Genomic DNA, 22,486 nt, shown 5'->3' on the forward strand with positions numbered 1-22,486 from the left:
CAGAAGTGTTCATAATTGCTTAATTAAGAGCTCATTGACACTGAAATTACACTTTGGCCTGTGTCTGTTAAGCAAGAGAGAGATGCAGCCACAGCTGTCCTGCCACTGCCAAGCCCTGCCTACCCTGCAACCCTCTTGGTCAGTCTGTGTGAGAAACAAGGCATTTGTCTGAACAGCAGTCTGCAGGAGCTCTAATTCCTGCTCAACTTCCCAATGCCTGTAAAGCTGGAAATATTAGTCAAGATAGAAAATCAATTGATTGACAGAACCTTCCCTAGCAGTAGAGGCCATTAGAAAACTTCTGGGAAATACCAGAAGACCCTGCCTCAGTGTTAAGATTTTTAATGGAGTCATTCAGGCTAGAGCTTGGTTTCTTGCCCCTGTGAGCTCTGACTCCAGGTGCTCTTATTGATAATGTTTGTGTAGACAGACAAAATCCCAGACAAAGCTGCATTTCATCATGCATGACATTCAACATCTCCAATGTAAATGAGGCTATCCTGTTATTTAGAAATAACATGCTCAGATATGATGCCATGCTACGTGAAGTCATCAAAGCTGTTTCAGAAAAAATGGGTTTCATTTTCAACTTCCATATGAATTTCACATCATTTATTTCTAATGAGAACAAAGTCTAAGATTGTGTCACACCTCTGTAGATCTGTTAAAACTGTACTCCTATACATTACTAAAGCATTGTTGTGGCATTTTTACTACTTTACAGTTTTATTGCTGTTTAAACTGCCCTTTACTTTTTTAATTCCCTCTTTTCCCATTTTCCTAGGTACAGGGAAATCTCATATAAAATGCACATTACAACCCCAAAACTCCTGTTTCTCCCTTTGTCATTTTTTTCTTGATAAATTTCCAAACCTTTTCTGCAGTTTTTTCAGGGTGACCTCTGTCAGACACACCAGATTTATTGCCTTAATTATACCTCTGCTGTCTTCTACTTGGAAGAGCTGAGACAGAGAGAAGATTTTGGCATCTACCTGAAGGTAAAGTGATGGTTTTATTGTTACTGCTGTTCGTGTTGTTGTTGTCTTCAGCCTTCCTACCTTATGACAGGATGTTAACAGCAAACTAGGAACGTTTATTAGAATCAAAACTGTGTAGACAGCATTTCACATGGATTTTTTTGAACTGCAGAGCCTATCACTGATTGGAAGTCACCCTTCTGAGTGTATGTTCACCTGCATGTGTGAAAGTCCCTACCTGTAATTTAGAACAGATAAGGGGGGAAGAGCTGTGCTGCCTTTTTGCAGGCAGAAAATACAAACTACTAGCCTCTTCCATGTGTTTTGCACGTAATCTCTTGACTCAATCACCTCCACCTTAACAAAGTGAAATGGTTACAAGAAAAAAAACTAACACAAAAATCAATTTCAAATGTCTTACTTTGGCAAAAGATCTGTAAGGGAGAATTTACCTCCCTCTAGGGTTGGAAAGAGCAATCACTGGACTCTTTATCAAGTTGCAGCACTACAACAGGTTTTGTCTTTGCTGACACCAGCAGTGCAGGGGTGGGGATCTCAGGCTCTGCTCTTTCTGGCATCACTAGCAGACCAGTGTGTCCTGTAAATACTTAAGATTAATCTTCAATATTACAGGTTTAGAAAGAGAAACCTCAAGTAGTGGGCTTTTGTCACAGGCAGCCCAAAACTGGAAGGATATCTTTTTATGGCAGGCAAGTTCTGCAGCTTGGGCCTTGAGGTTTCACATTGCATACATTCACATACAGGAAAAATGTTCCCCGCTGGCAAGTAGCAGTGACTCCAAAATATAAGGTGGCTTTCAAACCTAACTCAGGTTAATTTTCTCAGGAAGATCTGAGAAAATTAAAACAGCAGATAAATAAGAGCCTTACCGGATATGACAGCATAGCCACAGCATCTGGAATTTAGCAGCAATGCAGAAACTGAATCTGGAGGGGCAATGCAACTTCCCCTGTGGAGAGCTGTCCTTGGCTTGGCTGGGATACTGTTAATTTTGTTCCTAGTAGCTGGTGCAATGTTGTGCTTTGCATTTAAGATGAGAGTAATCCTGATAACACTCTGATGCTTACTTGTTGCTAGGCAGTTTGCATTAAATCAAGGACTTTTCTGTCTCTCACCACCACCAGCAAGGACTCTGGTGGGCACAAGAAGTTGGGAGGGGACACAGCCACAGCAGGTGACCCCAAGTGACCCAAGGGGTATTCCACACCATATGGTGTCGTGCTCAGTACATAAACTAGAGGGAAAGCTGGCTGGAGGGGCCTCTGCCCTGGGACTGGCTGGGCATGGACCAGTGGGTAGTGAGCATTGTGCACCACTTGATTTGTATATTTATTTTATATATATTATATATATTTATTATTATATTTAGATATATATTATATATTATTATATATTTATTATTATATTTATATATTATTTATTATTTATAATATATTTATTATTATATTTATATATATAATTAATTTTTTTTCCCCTTCTGTTTCCATTCTATTAAACTGCCTTTATCTCAAACAAAAACTTTATTTTTTATTTCCCATTTCTCTTCCCCATCCCACAGGAAGGAGTGAAGAGTGAATGAGTGGCTGTGTGGTTTAGATACTTGCTGGGTTAAACTATGACAAGAAACTTCATAGTGCCCTTGTTCTCACTGAGAAACTCATCTTTCATTAGTCCCTGTCTCGTTACAATCAGCTAATGATGCAGAAAACTGTTTGCTACCTCCTAGCCAGAAGGAAGCTGAAGCCTAAGGCACATTTTCCTTGTCTTCAGCAGTGGTGTGAACAAAATGAACAGTGCAAGAGGTTGCATCTGCCAGAGCTGCTGGTTGCTCCTCTGCATCGACTGACGCGGTATCCCCTCCTCCTCAACAACATCTGGAAGAGGAGCACTGATGAAACAGAGAAAAGTTTTATCCAGTCACTTAAAGAGAAGGTGGAAAAGTCTATAAGTAAGTAACAAAGGTTAGAAGTCAAGTATGCAGTTAGAAATTAGGAAGTTACATGGCTTTTTTGTGCCTGTCCTTTGAAGCATGAATTGGTAAAGTGTCTCTGCAGAAAAGCAGCAAGGATGTGTGTACCTTCCTACAATCCTGACCCTCATTCTGTAGGGAATGATTTGGGCCACCTTGTGCTGTCAAAGCCTCTCTGAGCAATGTCACAGGACTCCCAAATCAGTGACTCACCTCTATTTTCTTAGAATCATCTGCAGTGACAGGCAAAAAATTAAAAGCAGATCTCAAATTGGACCATATCAAGAAAGATCCCAAACAAAGAAGTCTTTTAGTTGGATTTATGTCTAAGGAGGATTTTTTTAGGGCTGATCCTTAATAGGATAAATTTTCTCTCACAAGGGGAATATTATGTCCATGACCTTTCACTAATGACAGGTCCTACTATGTAAAGTTGTCTCAGCTACAGATTATTAATTATTGCATAAAACAAGAGGCTGGTTCAGATATTAATTTTTTTCCTGAATTTTTTAAAATATATAATATCTCTATATTTAACATATATAAGGACAGCAGTTTTAGGTGTGGCCCCAAAAGACCATGAGATGTGTGGAGAGTATTACTGGCAGAATAAAGAGGTCCTTCCAGAAATTAGACACCTCTGGATGAAGGAAATCAAAGATAGAAGGGTGACCCATCTTTACTCACAGACACCTGACAAGTTTTGATCAGTGAACCAGTAACATAATAAACAGTTGTAGTCTAAGCACTCCCCTTCTGGTGGGGAGGTATGTGAAAACCATTATCTGAAACCATTTTCTGCAATATCACTCCACCCAAAGACTTGAAATTTCAGTTGCAGGTCCATTAAAGTTTTGCCCATAATGGCTTTGAATCAGCAAAGACACAGTCCCCATTTTTCACATTTTGAGGGACCCCCACGTCAATCACTTCTGGCAACACTTCCTCTGAAATTAATTCTCATTAATTTCAACAGTCTTTTTATCAGGCTCTATATAATGAAAAATATTTTTCTCTCACTATACCAGACAGTTTAGGATGACAGAACTTATTTTGAAGACATTTTTAAGATTACAGTTTAATTAAGTTTTATATGATTTCCTGTTCCCCAGACAGATTAGTAAACACAATTTTTTCATTTAGCAGCGAATTTAAGCATCTTTGAATGCATGAATTTAAATTCTGTACTTGCTGATCTAAGTAGAGTTTAGGCATTTTTTACAATGAGATCAAGATTTCATCTGGGGCCTCACATGTGAGGTACTTCAGCTTTCACAGGAGAAAATTGGTATTCAGCATCTTCTAGAAACAGGACTGCTTTTGCCAGCCCTGGGAGTAACTGGTGTTTCACACATTTCAGGGGATCTGGAAGGAAAAGTCAAGTGGTTGGATAACTTTCAGAAGTTCAGGCAGCTGCAAGAGGTCATAATTTGGCCTCAGGTCTGGGATCGTGACAAAAGGTTCTTTGTTCCAGAGGTAAGCAGATTTTAAAAGAGGTTTGGGTTTTTTTCTAGAGGAGGGTTTAGTTTCCTGTCTGGCTTCCTAGTGTGATCTACAGCTGGCTGGTTGTCTGTATTCTAGCTAGTGGGGATGGCTCTGCTCTAACAGGGGCAGCTGCAGCCTGGGCACTGAGTGCTGTAGCTGAACACACACAGTGCCTTGGATGGCAGCATGGGTTGCTCTCCACATCCAGGAGAGGGCAATGATACAGTCCAGGGGGACTCTACCATATTTGCTTTTAGGGGACAGAAGGAAATGGGATAGATGTAAGTATTACCAGCATTCAATAAAGTAGAAATGATTTGCCTCTTTCACTTCTCAAGCTGAGCCAAAGAACTTCCCATTTACACTTAAAATGCATTACAAAAAAATCACACAGCATACCTGGGTGTGCACATTTTTGCCGTACCTACCCAGACAGATTTTAAGCAGCACTATCGTAACATCATCAAGTGGGCCCCACCTCAAGGATTATGTCTGTTCACATACAGGGCTGCAAACACCATTAAACTCAATTTGGAAAAGTAAATCCCAGCTTAACATTTCAAAAGCATAAAGACATTTAAGCAATAGCACTGCTGAAGAAACACAGGCATGCTCAGTTATCAGCTGTGTGATGTACTTAGCCTGAGGTAAGAACACACAAATGCTCATTTTGTTTAGCTGCTGGTTGCTTCCCTGTTCATCATCCATTATGCATGATTCCCCCATTCTCTTTCTCTCTTTTTTTGGGTCAAGTGTTTGAAGCAAAACTTAAGAGAAAACAGCAGTGAAAACATTTTGTCTTCAGCGAACAGACTTCTCCTTCATGAAGGGAAGCTGATGCTAGCAGGTAAAGTCCCTGATCTCCTGGTGTCCAGAGATAGCTTAACAGAATTATACATTGTTATGGCAGATCTAGAATGAACCTCTGCAACAGCATTTGGGCAGGTGCAGGAAGGTAAAAGCAACCACATAGTTTATCAGAGAGAAACTGAGATACATCCAAGCTGCCAATAGGATGATGGTCTGTATGATTGTTTATTGTCCTTTTTCCTGGCAAGCAAGGAATTGTTATATTAGAATGAGGTAGCTGCTACAAGGTACAAATTTAGTAGCCAAAATGACTGAGACGTATGATTTAGTGCATTTGAGAATGCACACTGGAGGACAAGTAGTTGTGAACTATACTGAGACAAGGCTTCTTTGTTAAAAGCATTCTGTAAGGTGCAGTGATTCATAGATGTGCCTCATCTTAGAAGTAGCAATTCCTTAAAATAATCACACCATAAAACTGATTTTTTGTTTTTCTTCTCAGAAAGCACAAGGCTCCTTGATGTCTACCTCTTTTTATTTGATGATTTCCTACTAATTACCAAAATTAAACGTAACAAAAAGGTAATAATGTCTAGAGATATACATGGTTGCAGTTGTTACATTTTTTTAACTTTTGGATGGCTTTTGAATGTACTTTGCAAGATTGATCTAATTATAAAAATACAAGATGACTAATCAGCATGAAGAACAGCTGATACTTCCTTATGTGACTAGCAAACCATAACACTGATTCAAAAGCCTGCTTCTAGGCTCAGCATGGTACAGGAACACTATTACTGGCAGAATTTACATTACAAGACCTTAATATCTTCCTGATGTTGTTCTGATGAGTTGGATTCCTAAAGCTCAGAAAAGTTTCAGGAATGTAAGACTTTTTATAATGGTCCCTGAAACCTGAGAATTTTTTATCCCAGAGATATCAGAACTGTTGGAAAGAAGAAAAAAAAAAACTTAAAGGAAAAAACAGGGAAAGGCAAAAATGATGTAAGATTGGCTGTACTGCTTGTTGTCCTCTCTTTGCCTTGACTTCCCCAAGTTTGAAATTGAAATATAATTACTCATTTTAAGAAAACGTTTCTTGATGAATGATTATGTCATAGAGTTCTATAGATGATAAATATCTCTATTTAGACACCAACAGAAGAACTGGACAACCTGAAATTCCTAAAGCTCCAGTGTAGGAGTGCATTTCGCTAATTACGTTTATGCAACTGATGTAAACTGAGTCTAAATGAACCTGTGATAATCTCCCAGGTTGTTTGGGTTTTTTTTAAAGAAGCAGGTGTTCTGCTTTAGAGAGAAAGAAGATTAAGAAAGCATGCAGTGAGACGTTTTAGACTCGCAGCACCATCCCTTAGCAACGAGGCTGGTGAGGCAAGCAGAAATTCAAGGGACCTGGTACCCTTAGGCAAATCTCTTTGAGGGCTGTCCCACGGACATGTGTTGGAGAACCTTCTGTGAAGGGCTGCAACTCATCTGGAGCTCCAGGGAATCTGTCCTGTGCATATGCATGAGGAGAGATAAGGAAACTTACCCCCAAGGAAAGGAGAAAAAAACCTGCTATTAAAATAAGGAGGGAAAGGGGGGAAATACTTTTGGAATGCCTATGACTGTCTTCTGCTTGTGGACTTGTATTGTGTTTCTTTTTTAGCTTTTTAATGCAAAGTGTGACCTTGCAGGAGAGCTCCAGGTACCACTCAGTTTTTCCAAGATTCCTCAGGCAAATAAGATCTCTGTGTATCCTTGATAAGAGAAAGCACATAATTTAGAGTTGTTTAGTGCCTATACCTCATGAGCAGATGGCAGACAACCTGCTAACCAACTTCATTTCTATTCCCAGAAATATGGAGGCTCAGACACCAGCCTAATCCCCATCTGTCCTTCCCTCACTCCTGAGCTACAGTCCTTCATAAGAGAGGGGGGATTTTGCACAGTCCTAGACCAGCCCATCCCACTAGACAGACTCATACTGACAAATGTTGAACCCATCCAAGTTACAGGTAAGTGCCTGCATGCACACCATGCCTGTTATGAACGCCTTCATAAACACCATGTCAATGCACTGTGTGTGTGGCAGCATAAGGACAAGCTGCTGTTTGCCCACAAACCACCCCCAGACGCCTGGAGTGCAAACACTGGTGCCTCAGCCCTGCCTGGCTTCACAGCTCTGCTCCTGCTGGGAGGCATGAGCTGCTGCCTCAGACTCCACAGCCCGCAGCCCCTGCTGCCAGCAGTGACTCACACACACCAGTGACTGTCACATACTGTCCATTCACCCCAAAGGAGGCAGCAAGACTCCAATGACTTCTTTCTCACAAGCCAAGTGTTCCCTTTCCTAACTGTCCTAACATGGTCTCTCAAACCAAGGGTATCTCAAACCCCAAACCTTTCAGTTCACCCCAAGAACATTTTCAGTCCCCTACTAGCTTTGCAACATTTTTTCAGCTGCACCACCACATTGTTCTCCCAGATATCCTCCCACATAACACAGCAGCCATTCTCAAGGAGGCTGGAGAGGAGATTTACCTCCTGCTACTGCTCCTACTCACATCTCCACCAGCTCCTGAGAAAATGGAAATCACCCAGCACACATCAATGCTTCCTCGCTCTCAGACATCCAAATGTATCACTGGGGAATACTTCTCCTATCCCTGCTGCTGTGCAGTTGGGTGTGGAGTGAAGGAGGGCTGACTGCCACAGAGAGTGACCAGCCTTACCCTGCCAAAACAAGGTTCCTGAAGTCACCAAAATCAGATTTTGGGTCAGGGAGCAGGCATGCACCATCAGGCCTCCCCTTGGTCTGAACCTGTGACGCAGCAGGCTCCCACACCTCACCCTGGTGGCGAATGGTGCCACATCCCCTTGGTGGCCAGTCACTAGTGATGCTCCCCAGGGCTCAGTATTGGTGCTGGTCCTGTTTAACACTTTCATAAAAGACGTGGATGAGGGGAGAGAGGGAAGCTTTAAGCCCCACATGGCATTAATTTGGGTGGGACTGTTGATCCAATGGGAGGTAGGAAGGCTCTGCAGAGGGATCTAGACAGGCTGCATCAATGGGCTGAGGCCAAGTGCAAGAGATTCAGTAAGGTGAAGTGCTGTGTGCTGCACTTCAGTCACAACACCACCAGGCAGCATTATGAGCCTGGGCTGGAAAGCAGCCCAGAGAAAAAGGACCTGGGGTGCTGGCTGATAGCCAGCTGAACATGAGCCAGTGTGTGCCCAGGTGGCCAAGCAGCCCAATGGCATCCTGGCCAGTATGAACAATAATGTGACCAGCAGGACCAGGGAAGAGATCTGTACTTGGCACTGGTGAGACCACAGCTCAAATTCTGTGTCCAGTTCCAGGCCACTCTCTACAAAAATACATTGAAAATCCAGAGTGTGCCCAGAGAGGAGCAGTGAAGCTTGGGAAGGGTCTCAAGAGTAAGTCCTAAAAGGAGTGGCTGAGGAATCTGGGGATGTTTAGCCTGGAGAAAAGGGGTGATATCATCACTCCCTACAACCACCTGAAAAGAGGCTGTAGCCAGGTGGGAGATGGCCTCTACTCCCAGGCAAGCGGCGATGGCACAAAAGGAAATGGCCTTAACCTGCACCAGGAGAGGTTCAGGATGGACACCAGAATATTTTCACAGAATGGGTGGTTAAGGATTGGAACAGGCTGCCCAGGGAGGTGGTGGAGTCAGCACCCCTGGAAGTGTTCAAGAAATGACTGGAGGTGGCACTTAGGGCTGTGGTCTAGCTGACATGGTGGTTCAGTCAAAGGTTGGACTCAATGATTTTGGAGGTCTTTTCCAGCCTTAAGGATTCATTGATTCAGTCTAACACTGCCAAGATCACAGGAGACTCCTATATCAAAGAGAATGAAAAGGAATACAAATCTCTGGGCTCCAGGGTCGTCCTATCTTAAAGATTGAAAAGAAAAGCTTAGGGAGCTACAGTGCTCTGTGAGAAAGCAATAGATAAGGAAAATCAACCTAGAGTCTGTAAAATTTATGATAACTTTGAAATACATTCACCCAGACTATTTAGCATTCAGCATCAATGCTGAGAGGATATAAAGGTAGGCAATAAAAGGCAAATTACTAAAGACAAGATAAGGGGATGAACACAAAGAATAATAACCTTTTTTTAAAACATGTTCCAGGCACTGTCTGCCTGCCTAATTAGCTCCCCTACCAAACCAGTAGAAATGGAGCAAAAGTACCAGCCACCTCTTGCCTGCAGGTTGGAGGGGAGGGCAGCCCCACATCCCACAGAAGCCCAGGCTGAATGCAAATGCAAGGCCAACAGCTGCTTGGGTGCTGGAGAAGGCAGTGCAGTCACCCTCCAGTTTGCACCTACTAGATTGGCCATAAAAACCGTAATGGAGATGGAAATAACATTTCTGGATTTTTTTTTTCCCAAGCCAGCATTTCCCATAGAGATTCCTAACCAGGGTCTTTCTATCTCTGTTATCCAGCTGCAATCATCAGAATAGAAAAAGCTGCCTCTGGCATTCCAGCCTAGGCTCTGTCCACTGGCTATGACCCTTCCCTGCACCCTTGGCCTCATTGCTTGACTTCTCTCTCATATATTCTTACCAGCTTTACTAGAGCTGTAGCCATGGCAAGTGTTACTCACTTGTAGTCTCACAAGACCTTGGAAGCCCCATCCTAAGACAGGACCCCTTGGGGTGAGGTACAATAAAAACAGTGAGAAAAATTACTGTAGGGAGATTGCAGTTCAGATTCCCACCATTCTTTGTAAAACAACAAGCAAACATTCCAGTGTCAACAGAAAATATCCCATTGCAGGAGAAAGAAAAATATTTAATATTGTCTGGAATGTGTGACCTTGGGGAACATTGCCAATTTATCTCCACTCTCAAAGAGACTTTTATTACTGGTGGCACTAAAAGATTAGTTAGCATGTTCTCAGAAAGGTCATATGATCCATCACATTAATCAAAAATGAAATCCTGATTTTTGATCTAGCAAGTACTTTTGCTTCTGTTAGTTTGCTGAAGGCTGACATCACTTTGAAAATAAACAAAGCTCAATGCAAGTACTAGAAAAAAAATATATGTTGCAATATCCTACAAATATCCTTTTGGCAGCAGGCTGATAATTCTTTTCCAAAGCCTTCTATGCATTAATGAAGGAATAGAAGATAAAATGGTGAGTTCATAACACCAGGAAGGTACCCTAAAAGGAGAACTACCTCCAAACACCATGACAAGAGATATAACTTTACATGTAAATACAATAGTAGGAACCCAGCTCTGAAGGTTGTAAGCAGCAACATTCTTTCTGATTAACCTCCCCCTTTATTCCAGATGTGTGACATTGGTGTCACTTTGTCCCCTTGCAGAGAAATGCACTACATGATGATCACAGTCACCCTCATGAACAAAAGTGTGGCAGGGAACAGAGGCACTATGCCTGGGCATCCCCAGGAGCACCAGCTCAGGCACACACCCAAGAAGAACCCAAAGACAGCACCAGCCACTTCCCCATGTGCCAGCCATCATACAGACTTAAATAAAATAGGACTTCTCTTTTTGATTTTTGATATTTGTTTTTCTTTAACTTCAGTTATGATTTAGGCCACTTTGAAGGGAAATATTTCTTAATGATCCTGAGGTAGACTCAAAAGCATCTTAGCTGCACAATGATGAAGCAACTAAAATTTTAAAAATGCAAGTAGAATTTACATTTTGAAATAAGAAAGCTTCCTACACAACAAAATTAACTCACCCTATGAGGGTGCAATTGCCCTTTTAGAAATAAAAAAAGATGCTTACATATATCATTTCTTTGATCATAAACAATGAAAAAATTGGATATAAAACTGGACTGACAGTTGTATGAGGTGCATTTATATCACTTCTTTACATTTTTTCACAGTCTTCAGCCTGCGAAATGCTTTTCTAATTCAGCATGAGAACAGGTATCGGCAGTGCATAGCACTCTTCTTGCTACAAGCTCAGACAGAGACTGCCAAGGTAGGTAACATCTTTTTTTTCTTCTCTAATTACCCAACTATGCTTTTCCTAAAGGAGGGTGGCAGCCTAAAAGTGGTCATGCTGTGATAAGAATCTCTTGCAGTTGTGACACTTGACCAAAACTAAAACAAAACAAAATAACACCCCAGTGCTCTGGCTCACATATTTGTTACAGAATTTTTGCTGCTGAACATGTTCCATTTTTCTATCAGGGTGGTTAGCAGGGCATATTCTTGTTGAAAAACATTATCAATTCTGATTGCAAAAAAAAATAAATATCCATTTCTTGTGTCACAGTAGATGGTCAGGCCCTCCAGAGCAGTCAACACCAAAACAATTCCCCCCTACACCCAACTCACATGCAGTAGTACTCAGATCAGAAAACTGTCTCATGCTCATCTATTCAAAACATGCATTTTGCCATTTCAGACTGAACAGATGGTAAGATTAATTCCACTGTTACATAAATTTACCCCTCATTTTCACACCATGTCACATTACTAGTAACAGCAATGTGTATAACATCTGAAAGTGTGTTGGGCACTTCACAGTATTTTGCTTTCTCATGTAAGTTGAATTTCCTTCTCTAATACCTAATGCACAGAAATTTGATAACCACAAATACTAATTCTTACAAGTAAATGGTGGTAGACTTGTTCTAAAAGAAACACTGAGTGAATTCTTTCCATTTTCTAGTCACTGGCTGGTACTTGGAATAGCTATCCACTCAAGAAGTCATTACTTTCTCCTGTTACTGAAATACGACCTTCCTTTTCCAAAACTGCCTTCATACCAGGGCTACCATCTTCTTAATGTCATAGAATCACAGAATAGTTTGGGTTGAAAGGGCCCTTTAAAGGTTTTAGTCCAAAGGATAAATCCTCTTAGGGTTAGTCCAATGTCTAATCATAGCAATTCAGAGACAACTCAACTTCTGTCACCAGACTATCTGGAGAGAAGGAAGTTACATATTTGAAATTATCTCTACATCACTCCCTGCCCTCATACCTGGATGACAGCAAACATAGACCTGAATGCTGTCAGCATGATATAGAAACTGAAATTCAGTTGGCAGCACATGGCAGATCTTGGAGGGGACAGAACTTGTGAAGCTGATAGAACGGAAGCTGTCGTAATCAAAAAAATGAGGAACCCAACTGCAGGGACAGCGTTAAGCTGATGAATAAACATCACAAGAAAGGGGTGAAATAGCCTGTAACAAACTTCACCATTACAAACAGAGCATTAAAATCCTACCTTCCAACCAAAAATAGAAGCATTTGCTGGAAATCCCTGGCCTCAGACACGGATTCCAGCAGCATGTAGTGGCCTGAACAACTGGGAGAGTCTCAGTTGTGGGATAATTCATGTTTCCTTCAGCAATTATGAGCACAAGCCTGAAGAGAGGCTAAATAAAACTAAAGGCTCTGGATGTTTATGCATCTAACTTACTGGAAAATTTTTAGGTTGCCGTGGTTTACAAATAGTTTTTCTTGTTACAGAAAGCATGGATGTCACAGATAAAAACAGCAATCTCCAATTACACCACACAACATGAAACCAAGAAAAGAACTGCTTTCTGCTTCCCTGTTGAATCCTCTGAAATTTAATAATGTCAGCATTGCACTGATAGAGCCAGTGGAAGATTTTTGTGGTGATAATATAGTTATTTTATAATATAAATACAATGCCTTAGGTCTCTGAAGCTAACAAATTTCTGACTTGACAAAAGTATGGTGCATAGACCACACCATGTAGGAATAAATTGGAGGAGAGGAATGAGCCATGCAACAAATATGTCACTCCTGGATGCTCCTTGCTTCACCTAGCGAAGGTTCTTGCCACCCAAGGAAGTTTTAATAGAGCTTGTCATTTCCTAGAAAGCATAACAGGGAAAAAACCCCTATGTTGGTAAGGACAATTCATTCACCAGAGAAGTTTAGAAGGGTTATTGCATCATTCAAACTGTTTTAATAAATTTCATTAAATTAGAATTGTGTAGCCATAGCTTCTGATATTTATGTGTCTCTACCCAGTAACCTGTAATATCCCAAGATGGTTTTTGCATTAATACTGAGTGTGTGGATATATGTATACATATGTATGCACTTACCTGGTCCAGTGCTCTCCAGATACAGCCTGGCCACTGTGATACACAAATTCCTGCTCTTCCCCTGTGTCTATCATGGGCAAGTTTTTCCTTCCTGGCAAAGGAACAGCCATTAGGTTCCATGCCAAGGGTGGGATGTGTGAAGCAGGAGGGCACAGCAGAGTGCAGACAGATCTGCACCAGGGCATTACACAGGCTGCCAATGCCTTGCCACAACTTGGCTGACACAGCTGTTCTCCATCTCCTGATCCCAAGCTCAGCTGCACACTGCATCACACCAAAGGCTTACCAGAACCTCAGAGCATCCTGAAACCAGTGCTGACAGGACAAAGGTATTTCAAGCCCAGAGGAGCCACACCTGACAGACTAAGGTGTGTGCTTTATGTGCTTGGCAGAAGGGAGAGGGTATTTCACTTTGGATACTTTTTATCAAAACAACCTTTAGCCAGGTCTACTCAGTTTAGCAGACAAGCAGTCATTCCTGGCCAGCATGTCTCCAAGGAGGAGAGCCCAGGGGAAGGCAGTATTTACACACAGGCTTGTCTTCCTGGAGATGCAAGTTCAAGAGGCTCTTCTGTGGTGTCAAGGGAAACATACCTCAGGAAGGAGCTGAGGGAGAAATTGACTTCCCAATTCAAACCCAATTTCAGAGGAAACCTCTCTTGTCCATCTTTCTCCATATCCACACAGAGCCCCTGCTTCAATAGCCAAACATGGGTTGTTTGGTTGTGCCTCCATAATTCATTAGTGGCTCAGGACTGATCTCCCACATTAACCATCTGGCTTCTCTCTGCAACACAGTTCCACCCTGAAAGAGCTCTCCATTTCACAAGTGAGACCTTCATTGGTCTAAAAAATAAAACAAGTGCCACTTTTTGAGTTTTCCAGTTATGCCAATTGTCCAGCTGCATCAACTGTGATGTCAGAACACAGTCAGCGACAGAAGGACTTCCACCAAATGTGGGATACTCAACAGCCTTGCACAGCTATTGGGAATGAAAAGACTACTCTAAATTTAACCTGTGAAAAGAACAGATTTGAAAAACAGTCATTATTACTGTGTTCTCAGGAATGTCAAAGCCTTTGCTTCAGCTCCCTGCAACTCTAAGAAACTGGAACATTTAGCTTGCTCTTACATGTGTGTAAGAACAGTTCATCTACAAGAACAGTACATCTATAGTTGTAAAACTATATATCCACCATTTCAATGTATCTTTGCTGTCTGAAACAGAGCAAGGTAGTTTTGAATGATATAACCTGGTCTATTAGAAAGGTCTAATTTTTTTATTATTATTAATAGTCATTCCTTTAACATATTAGAAAAGAAAAATGACATTTCAGCAACAATTCATCATAGTTTATACAGAACCCTTTGATGCATGGGTGTCACCTTCCCATTCAAATCCACAGCCACCTTCCAGATCACAGAGTTTAAGAATTACAGTGCGCACTGGACTAAATTCTTTCACAATATAAGGCACAACTACATGATCACAAGTAGTAAACACAAACACTGAAAGCAGAACTTAGAGAATAAAACTTCAATTAAAAAGAAATAAAACCAAAACAGACCCATGCAAAAAATCTATCTACACCTACCAAGATGGTATGATCCAGTTTAGAAGTACAGTACTCTGTAAGTAAAACTGCAACATAAGTCTTTTATAATACATTACTTCTAAATATCAAGTAAAAACTTATATTTTTTTCCATTTATATTTTATACAATTATACAGAAATTAAGCTGTATGAACAATATTCACATCTGCAATAATAAACTGATCATTAAAAGTCAGAAAAGAGGCAAATGAGACCATGTAATTTGTGGCACGCATCCATTACAGAACTCCATTCATCAAGTTCATATCTCGAGTACTGAAGGAAAAAACCACGACCGAGTGAATGGTACATTTGGTGACTGAGGCTATCTGTAACCAAACAACAAAGCTCCACACAAAATTGGTTTTACCCAGCAGACCTTAATTATGAAAGCTTGTAGATGTAATTTATTTCCTGTCCAGCAGCTAGAGTTTGCAAGGTTGAAACTACAGAAGTTAAAAGAATTTAAGAGAATTCACAATAACTTGAAAGTGTTGGATTATTTCAAATACACATTAAAAAAAAAAAAAGTTAACTATTTTCCTTTTTGGTAATAAACTTTTGCAATTTTGGCATTCACTATAACTTTTACATAACATGACCGTGAGAAAACCTTATTAAACTTACCTAATGTTTGAATTTCACATTGAGAGGTAGCTTAAATTAAATCTTATGTGATGGCATCAAATGGGGGGGGTGTGGTGTGACTTTTTTTGTGTTTTTTTTTCTTTTCTTACAAAAGTGACTATTTCTATACAAGCAGCATTTTGGACATATTACTATAAAAAGTTCTGGTATTTGCTAACCCAGCGAGATGCTCTTTCAAACATCCTTTTTGTGCCAGGAATCAAGCTCCAGCGTGGTACAACGGAGGACTTTGCCATGAAGCCAACAGCAGTGGCCTGGACCTGCCAGCACTGACCTGTTGACATTTAACAATGAACATCCTTTCCCAGCCCTCTTTACCCAAAAAAAAAAGCACAAAATACAGACAAATTTGGTTTTAGTTTTAAGTTTCCATCACAGGGGGAGGGAAAATTGGAAAATGTGCCTTCCAGGCTCCTGCTTTCATACAACATTGATCCAAAGGGGTAGCAGGGCTTCATCAGTCTTTAAACGCACAGACACTTCTCTATCCACTGCATAGTGAGTGTGTAGTATGTGGGGAGCTACAGACAATATGCAGAGTTTATTACATAACCTACTACCTACACACTTCATTATTGGGAACTTAAGTGGTATCTAATATTCTCTCTAAACATGCAAACTTTTTATTCAGTGTCCATTTAAAAAGAAACAGAAAAAAATACCACAAAACCAAATTTCAATGGCAGGACTTACATGCAATTATAGCTGGTTTTGAAAAGTACATCAATTAGTCCTTTTGGAGTGCCTATGTTGGACAATAGTTTTAAACTCATTCTAAAATGGATGCTGAGGTCAAGACTTCAAAACCAAAGAAACAGACAACTGGCAAGATCCTTGAAAATATGTAAAATTCTTTTTTTTTTTTCACTTTATAATCTTAAAATTAAGTTCCACAAAGACATGTGTGACTAACAAGGTTTTTCTTATATGTGCTCTCAGATGATGTGTTTTTGGTAAAAGGAACTGTGAGTGCAGTTCTCCTTAGGGCCAAATGTATACAGTGAAAAATCCAGCTGATTATAAACCTGCTGTCCAATGACTACAGCTAACACATGCCATGCACATGATGCCATTCCACTTATTACAGATTCTCTTAGACAGCAAAAAGTGCACAGTGCAAATGACAGTGTTGTTTCCTAGGTCTCTGACAATATGAGAGCAGCAGAGGTGGTACCTGGAAGAATAATTTATCAGTTTCTACATACTCAAATCATTATATCATTCTTCTTGGTATAGTTTAGAATCTATTTGAACTTCAGGTCCAATATTTTTCTGTCCATCACTGAGTACTGGCCATAAAATTTTTAAGTTTTGCAACAAGCATTTGTTTCCACTCCATGGTGAACTGACAATAATCCAGAAAAGCAGTTGAGTTTTTCAGGTTCCTTTATGAATGTCACTTTTCTTACATCTAGCATGAGAAGCTCAATTGTTCTGGCTCATGTAATACAAACACAGAGAGGTTACTCCATGCTTCTGCTCCCAAATCCCTTCTTGCTTCACTAATAAGAAAGCTTTTCCAGTGAGGGTTCACAAACAACCCTAATGGTCCCAAAGCCAACAAAAGTAGTTATTCATTGTTCTTGTGTACCTTGTGCTCCACACTCCATGGCAACTTGGTTACTTGACACCTTCCAAAAACAGAGGCAAAAACCCACATTTCACCCTACAGTCGTGGACATTTGTGCCAGAGAGTGAAGCCAGCTGAAAACTGAGATCCCTCTAAACCTCTTGCCTCTGTTGGAAGCTGCAGCAGAAAATTCCTTTTGTCTCTTCATCTCCAGACAGCAACTGTTCCTACTGTGACTCATTACTTTTATCCTCTTCATTCAACATTTGCAGAAGGGGGAAGATTACATGAGGGAGTACGTGGGGAGAAGAAATAAATAACAGTGAAGGAAAGCCAGCTAATATCAAAAGCCTGCCACTGACCTCTGCAACGCTACCTGTCTCCAGTATGATGTACTGCTGGCATGAGGCCAGAGTGGAACAGCAGGATTTGGCATTTGTGGGGCAAAAATCCAAGGGACTGTGAGTCTTTGACTGGGAAGAGAGGTGTTGTCTCCAGGAAGTTAAAAAAACTTCTCCCCACCCTTAGTAAGACCATCCTTTACACATTTACAAAAGCTTCTGTAGCTTATCTCTGCCCATGAAGCAGCTGGTCTCTCACATTCTGCCCCTGCAGCAATTCTGAATGTGGATGGAGTATCCTGCAGATGGCACAGTTTCAAGAACAAAGCCCACACTTCACTGTCCCATTCCTGATGCCACAGTAATGAGTAGCAATCAAAAGCTGCTTGAGGATCCCACAAACCTACTGGTTTGAGTGCTGGTTTTGCCATCATTTTCACCTCTTCCTCTAAAATGGCCGCCCCTCAGGGAATCAGAGCATTCTGCCTATTGCTAGAAGCTGTAAAAACACATAACTATGCATTCTACAGTTCCAAGAGTCTGTCTCTTCTGCCTTTTTATTATTTTTCCCCTCTGTTTCTGTGTCTGAAGTCTGAAAAATCAGTGAATTAAACTGTTTTGCCTGGAATCCTTTTTTTTACTGTGGTAATAGTCACCAAGCTTTTTACTTTTTACTTGGTTTTCCAGTTACTTAGAAGGCAGTGGAAGAAAAAGCCCACATTCCTACTGAAACATGCCCATCAAAACAGTCAGATTCTGCAAGCATATTTGTAAATACACAACTTTTCACCTTCCAGTTTCCCTTATTATGGAATATTTTCTTGAGCTTGAACACAGATTCCAACCTGGCAGTGAAGCCAAGTATTATACAGTCAGTCTACCATCAACTTGTCAACAAATACAGACCAGCACTAAGAGTTACAAGTACAAAACAAGGAGCATGATACTCAGCCATGGAGTCATAAATTCACTTTTCACAGTGAAAAGCTGTAGAAATCATGATCTATTGCTGCAGAATCAAAGCTCGAACATGAAAGTTTCTACCCCACTGCTCCTCCAGATTTTAACAATACTTCTTTCTACAAATGTGCATTCAAAAAGCATTTCCATCCCCTCTAAAAGCTGCTTATATAAACTAGGCAGCAAAAAGCAACTTTCAAAAATCAAGCTGGTTTTGCCCCTGAAGCTGAAGAGCTCCACTTCAAGGTGTGATCTGCAGTCAACCAACCGCACTGCTTCAGCAGCCTGCTGAGAAAGGTGACTCTGCTTGTCTTTATACAATGACATCCCAAAAGGCTGAATTAAGAGAGCTTCTAGAGCTTCCTTCCAGAGCTTCTACCATTGCAGAAGTCACTCCTGAGCTTTCATATGTTCCCAATCAAAAGCAAAATGCCTAAACACAACTGAATCTTCTAAACACTTTCCAAGTTCCACTCAAAGATCCCCATTTTCCTCTGCCTCATGTGTTTTAATCTCAGGCAGCTGTGGGAAGTTTCTTCCTTCCTGCTCAAAATCCCTCCTGTTCTGTGTGGCTGTCCTTCACCCAAAGAACAGCACAAGGCTGTTGTGTGTTACACAAAAGGGCAGAACGCATCTAGGCTGGAGCACAACCGTCACATCTCTACTTTTCCCACATTTCTGAAGCCAGACAAAGAAAGACTATAAAGCAAATTTTTTTGTTTCTCTCAGTAAACAAATAAATAGAAAAAAATTCCCAGAGGCAGAGATTCTGTTCATATTTTCTATTCAAAAGATTCTTATGCCTAACAGTTATACTGATGAGGAGAAACAGGGAGTCCAGAGGCTCTATTCATATGGAATTGTTGCAGTAGTTTGTTTTTCTTTTTTGAGCAAGCAACTCAAGTCAAACCAGAAAAGCAGGTCAGTGTTTTGTATGAACCATAGAGGCAACCCAAATCCTTTTACTATGACAAGAACAAGTCACATAATTCAGCTGGCTTCTGGGAAATAAGAACTGAATTTTAACAAAACTCCTTGACAGTGCAAATGTAGAACTTGCTGGGTAAGTTGAAAGAGGATATGAAACATATAGATCACTACTTCTGGAGTAGAAGGACAAAGTTTCCTCACTTGACAGTTAATCAAGACATTTTTTATAAAGAAGACACTTCTTCATTCACATATAGAGCTGTAACTAGATAAAAGCAAACAAATCTTCCTAATGATGACTAAGCTACCATCATTGTGACAGAATTCGATTCCTTGCCTCAGAAAAGAAGTAGAGGAATTCAGGACACAACTTTTTTCTCTGAACAGCTGGCAAAAATTGGTAAGATACTGAAGCATTTGAGGGGTAGAGAATTTATTAGGGTATTTAAGACAAAAAAAAAAATTCCTAAATATTGGAAGGCATAACCCCTGCTTAGAAAATATAATCTTAAGGGTTTTGAAATACCAGACACAAAGGGAGGAAAAATTAGAGACAGGCAAGCAAAAATGAAGAGGTGCAAACAAAATCACAACAAAAAAGAAGTATGGAGCCTGCACAAACTGTACAAGAAACTTCTGTTCCCAGTACAGAAAGCATGAATAAATATTAATTGTCATACATGTTGGCCTCTTTGTTAGAACTATTTGGCTTATAACAAAGCCAGTTTTCCATTCTAAGCAGACTAAATCACACAACTAACATAACACTTCAGAGCCTCTGGTAATGGGGGTCAAATGGAGTAATGGAAAAGTGAGGTTTGTTAGGTGTTACAGGAGTTCAATTTCTTCCACCAAAAGCTGAGGAAGGGACAGAATAAAAGGCCAGAAAAACTACAGCTGTCTCAAAAAATACTTTTTCTCAGCTGGATGCCTGGCTTGGAAGGTCTGGATGTCCCTTAGAACATCAGTGATCTCTCAATGCTTCCAGGGTATGGGCAGGGGCAGAGATGTGCTACAGGCTTCTACCAGCATTGTTTGTTTGCTTTTTAATGCAAAAAAACATGATGTAAGAGTTTCTTGAATATTAAAATGTGTCAACCAAATTTGTAAAAGTGAAATCAATCACTATGGGAAATATTGTAATGCATTATATAATATTGCTACAATGCCAGATAAACTTTGTCTCATCACTTGTTCACACATAACTCTCTCAGAAAGACAGATGCACTCACGCACCAACTATGCAACAGAGCATGTGTAAAGGTGTTCCAGCACCCAAGTGCTGTATTAGATAAGGACTTGGGTGCTGATAATACAAGTGGGCAAATAAACTGAGTTGAAGTTGAGTCCAGCCATTACCCTCATTGTGGAGTTCAAACTTCAGAAAGAAAAACAAGAACCAGAGAGAGAAAAAAAAAAACAAATCACAGGGGGTTATAAAGACCATCAGATACACAATCAAATGCAACAATTAGTTATGTTTTTACAGCAACATTTGATACATAAAATCCTCACAAGTTTTTGCATCTTCCTTTTTCTTTGAAGGAAACAAGAATAAATTCCAATATCACATAAATGCTGTTTCTCTTGAACAAAAAAATAAAAGATAAAAAAATACATTGTTACTCCTCTGTTTAAACTTTATTTACAAATAACTGGATATTTCTAATCTAGACATAAAAGCTCTTTCCATGATGAATGTCAGTAAGCTATGAATGATCTGAGCCCATGTCTCACGAAAAAATACAATAGTTTTGCTTGGTATCAATAAACATTTTAAAATATACTAGATTTTGCCAAGTGTTACAATCATTGTCCAAACTGAATAGTAGTCTGAGTGCTGAATGAAGTGCATCAACAGAAATAGTAAATTTTAGTGTAACATTTCTTTGTCACTCACGATAGCCAGTTATCCTTGCAAGTCATTAAAGCAAGTGTCGCAGACTCGGACAGGCTTCTTGGAAGAAGGAGTTAAGGCATTCTTTGCTGAGCACTCAGCACAAAAGATATTTCCACACTGTCTACAGTGATGCTGCAAAAGAGAAGAAACATACATGCTGAATATCAGTGGCAGTGATTACTAATAGAGACCACTATCATGTCAAGTCAACTCCCATGTTTCAAAACTTACTCTTAATTTTTAATTGGGAGTCACATAGCAGAGAGAAGGTAATTTCAGTAAATCCTTTCTAAAGGGTATATGATTAAAACATTCAGAAGTGCTTCACTGAGTCAAGAGAATATCTCAGTTTCAGAAAATAGAAAATAGTTCATCCTCCTCTTGAATTTGTTCTCTTGAGCTTGTTCTGGTCACATGAAATACCATCTTCTTATACGTAATTACCTGCTTTCATATTGAGAAGTATCCTTGAATCAAAGGATCCAGCAGTCTCTGTTCAAAGACTACCCAAAGAACATCACCAAAATAGTGCAGGCCAGGGGGAGTCACCTAAGACTATATCAGGAAGCTCTGCAAAAATGAACCTCACAAATATCCCTCATCTACTTCATTGCCAAGCCACTTGTTGGAGGGGTGCTCATCTCTGGATGAATGGCAGACCCTGTCAATTGATGATAACATCTTAGCTGACCACAGCAGTTTTTCAAGCAAGGTCTGACTCCAGACCTAAAACACATCCATTTGTTTCTTCTGCTCCATGTTTACAAATGTATAGTCACAAAGCACCAGATCATAGTGATGCCTCATATTTTCGCCCATATCTAATTTCAACCAAATTACATTCTTTTTATACCCATAAATCTATATATCCATATGGATATATGGAGATATATATATATGTCCATATATCCATAAATCTAGTTCAGATCAGTTATAAATATATTTTCTGTAAATATGCTTACAACAGTAATTTTGCCTGCTTGCTTTGGGAATTGAAGCATTTTAACTCTGTTTATAAACTGATGCTGCTAAAATGGAAAAAGAATCATGAATAAAGCAAGCTCCACAGCCATTATTTTTAATATGTTAAGGCACTTCAAACAATAACTGTATTCTGAGATGTCTTGAGAATCACAGTACGATTCAGGCCATTTTCTGAAGG

At 40.1% G+C, this 22,486-nt stretch overlaps 2 protein-coding genes across 5 annotated transcripts in view; one reads left to right on the plus strand and one right to left on the minus strand.

Annotated features, from left to right (window-relative positions):
• Positions 1-12,876, plus strand: part of PLEKHG7 (pleckstrin homology and RhoGEF domain containing G7) — a 29,156-nt gene extending 16,280 nt beyond the window's left edge. The window contains exons 8-15 of the mRNA XM_059472563.1: positions 885-998; positions 2,772-2,946; positions 4,328-4,443; positions 5,206-5,299; positions 5,765-5,844; positions 7,124-7,283; positions 11,169-11,266; positions 12,769-12,876. Of these exons, the coding sequence (XP_059328546.1) occupies positions 885-998; positions 2,772-2,946; positions 4,328-4,443; positions 5,206-5,299; positions 5,765-5,844; positions 7,124-7,283; positions 11,169-11,266; positions 12,769-12,876 (945 nt within the window). The remainder of the gene's footprint in view (positions 1-884; positions 999-2,771; positions 2,947-4,327; positions 4,444-5,205; positions 5,300-5,764; positions 5,845-7,123; positions 7,284-11,168; positions 11,267-12,768) is intronic.
• The window catches only part of EEA1 (early endosome antigen 1), an 84,862-nt gene that overhangs the window by 2,248 nt on the left and 60,128 nt on the right, over positions 1-22,486 (minus strand). For 3 of the 4 annotated variants that reach the window (XM_059471500.1, XM_059471503.1, XM_059471504.1), the window contains one exon: positions 14,638-21,456. In XM_059471500.1, coding sequence (XP_059327483.1) covers positions 21,334-21,456 — 123 coding nt within the window. In that variant the 3' untranslated portion in view covers positions 14,638-21,333. Of the gene's footprint in view, positions 1-14,637; positions 21,457-22,486 lie in introns of those variants that run through there. The other variant, XM_059471502.1, reaches the window with a different exon arrangement.

Source organism: Ammospiza nelsoni, chromosome 5 (genome assembly GCF_027579445.1).
Source record: "Ammospiza nelsoni isolate bAmmNel1 chromosome 5, bAmmNel1.pri, whole genome shotgun sequence".
Taxonomy (NCBI): domain Eukaryota; kingdom Metazoa; phylum Chordata; class Aves; order Passeriformes; family Passerellidae; genus Ammospiza; species Ammospiza nelsoni.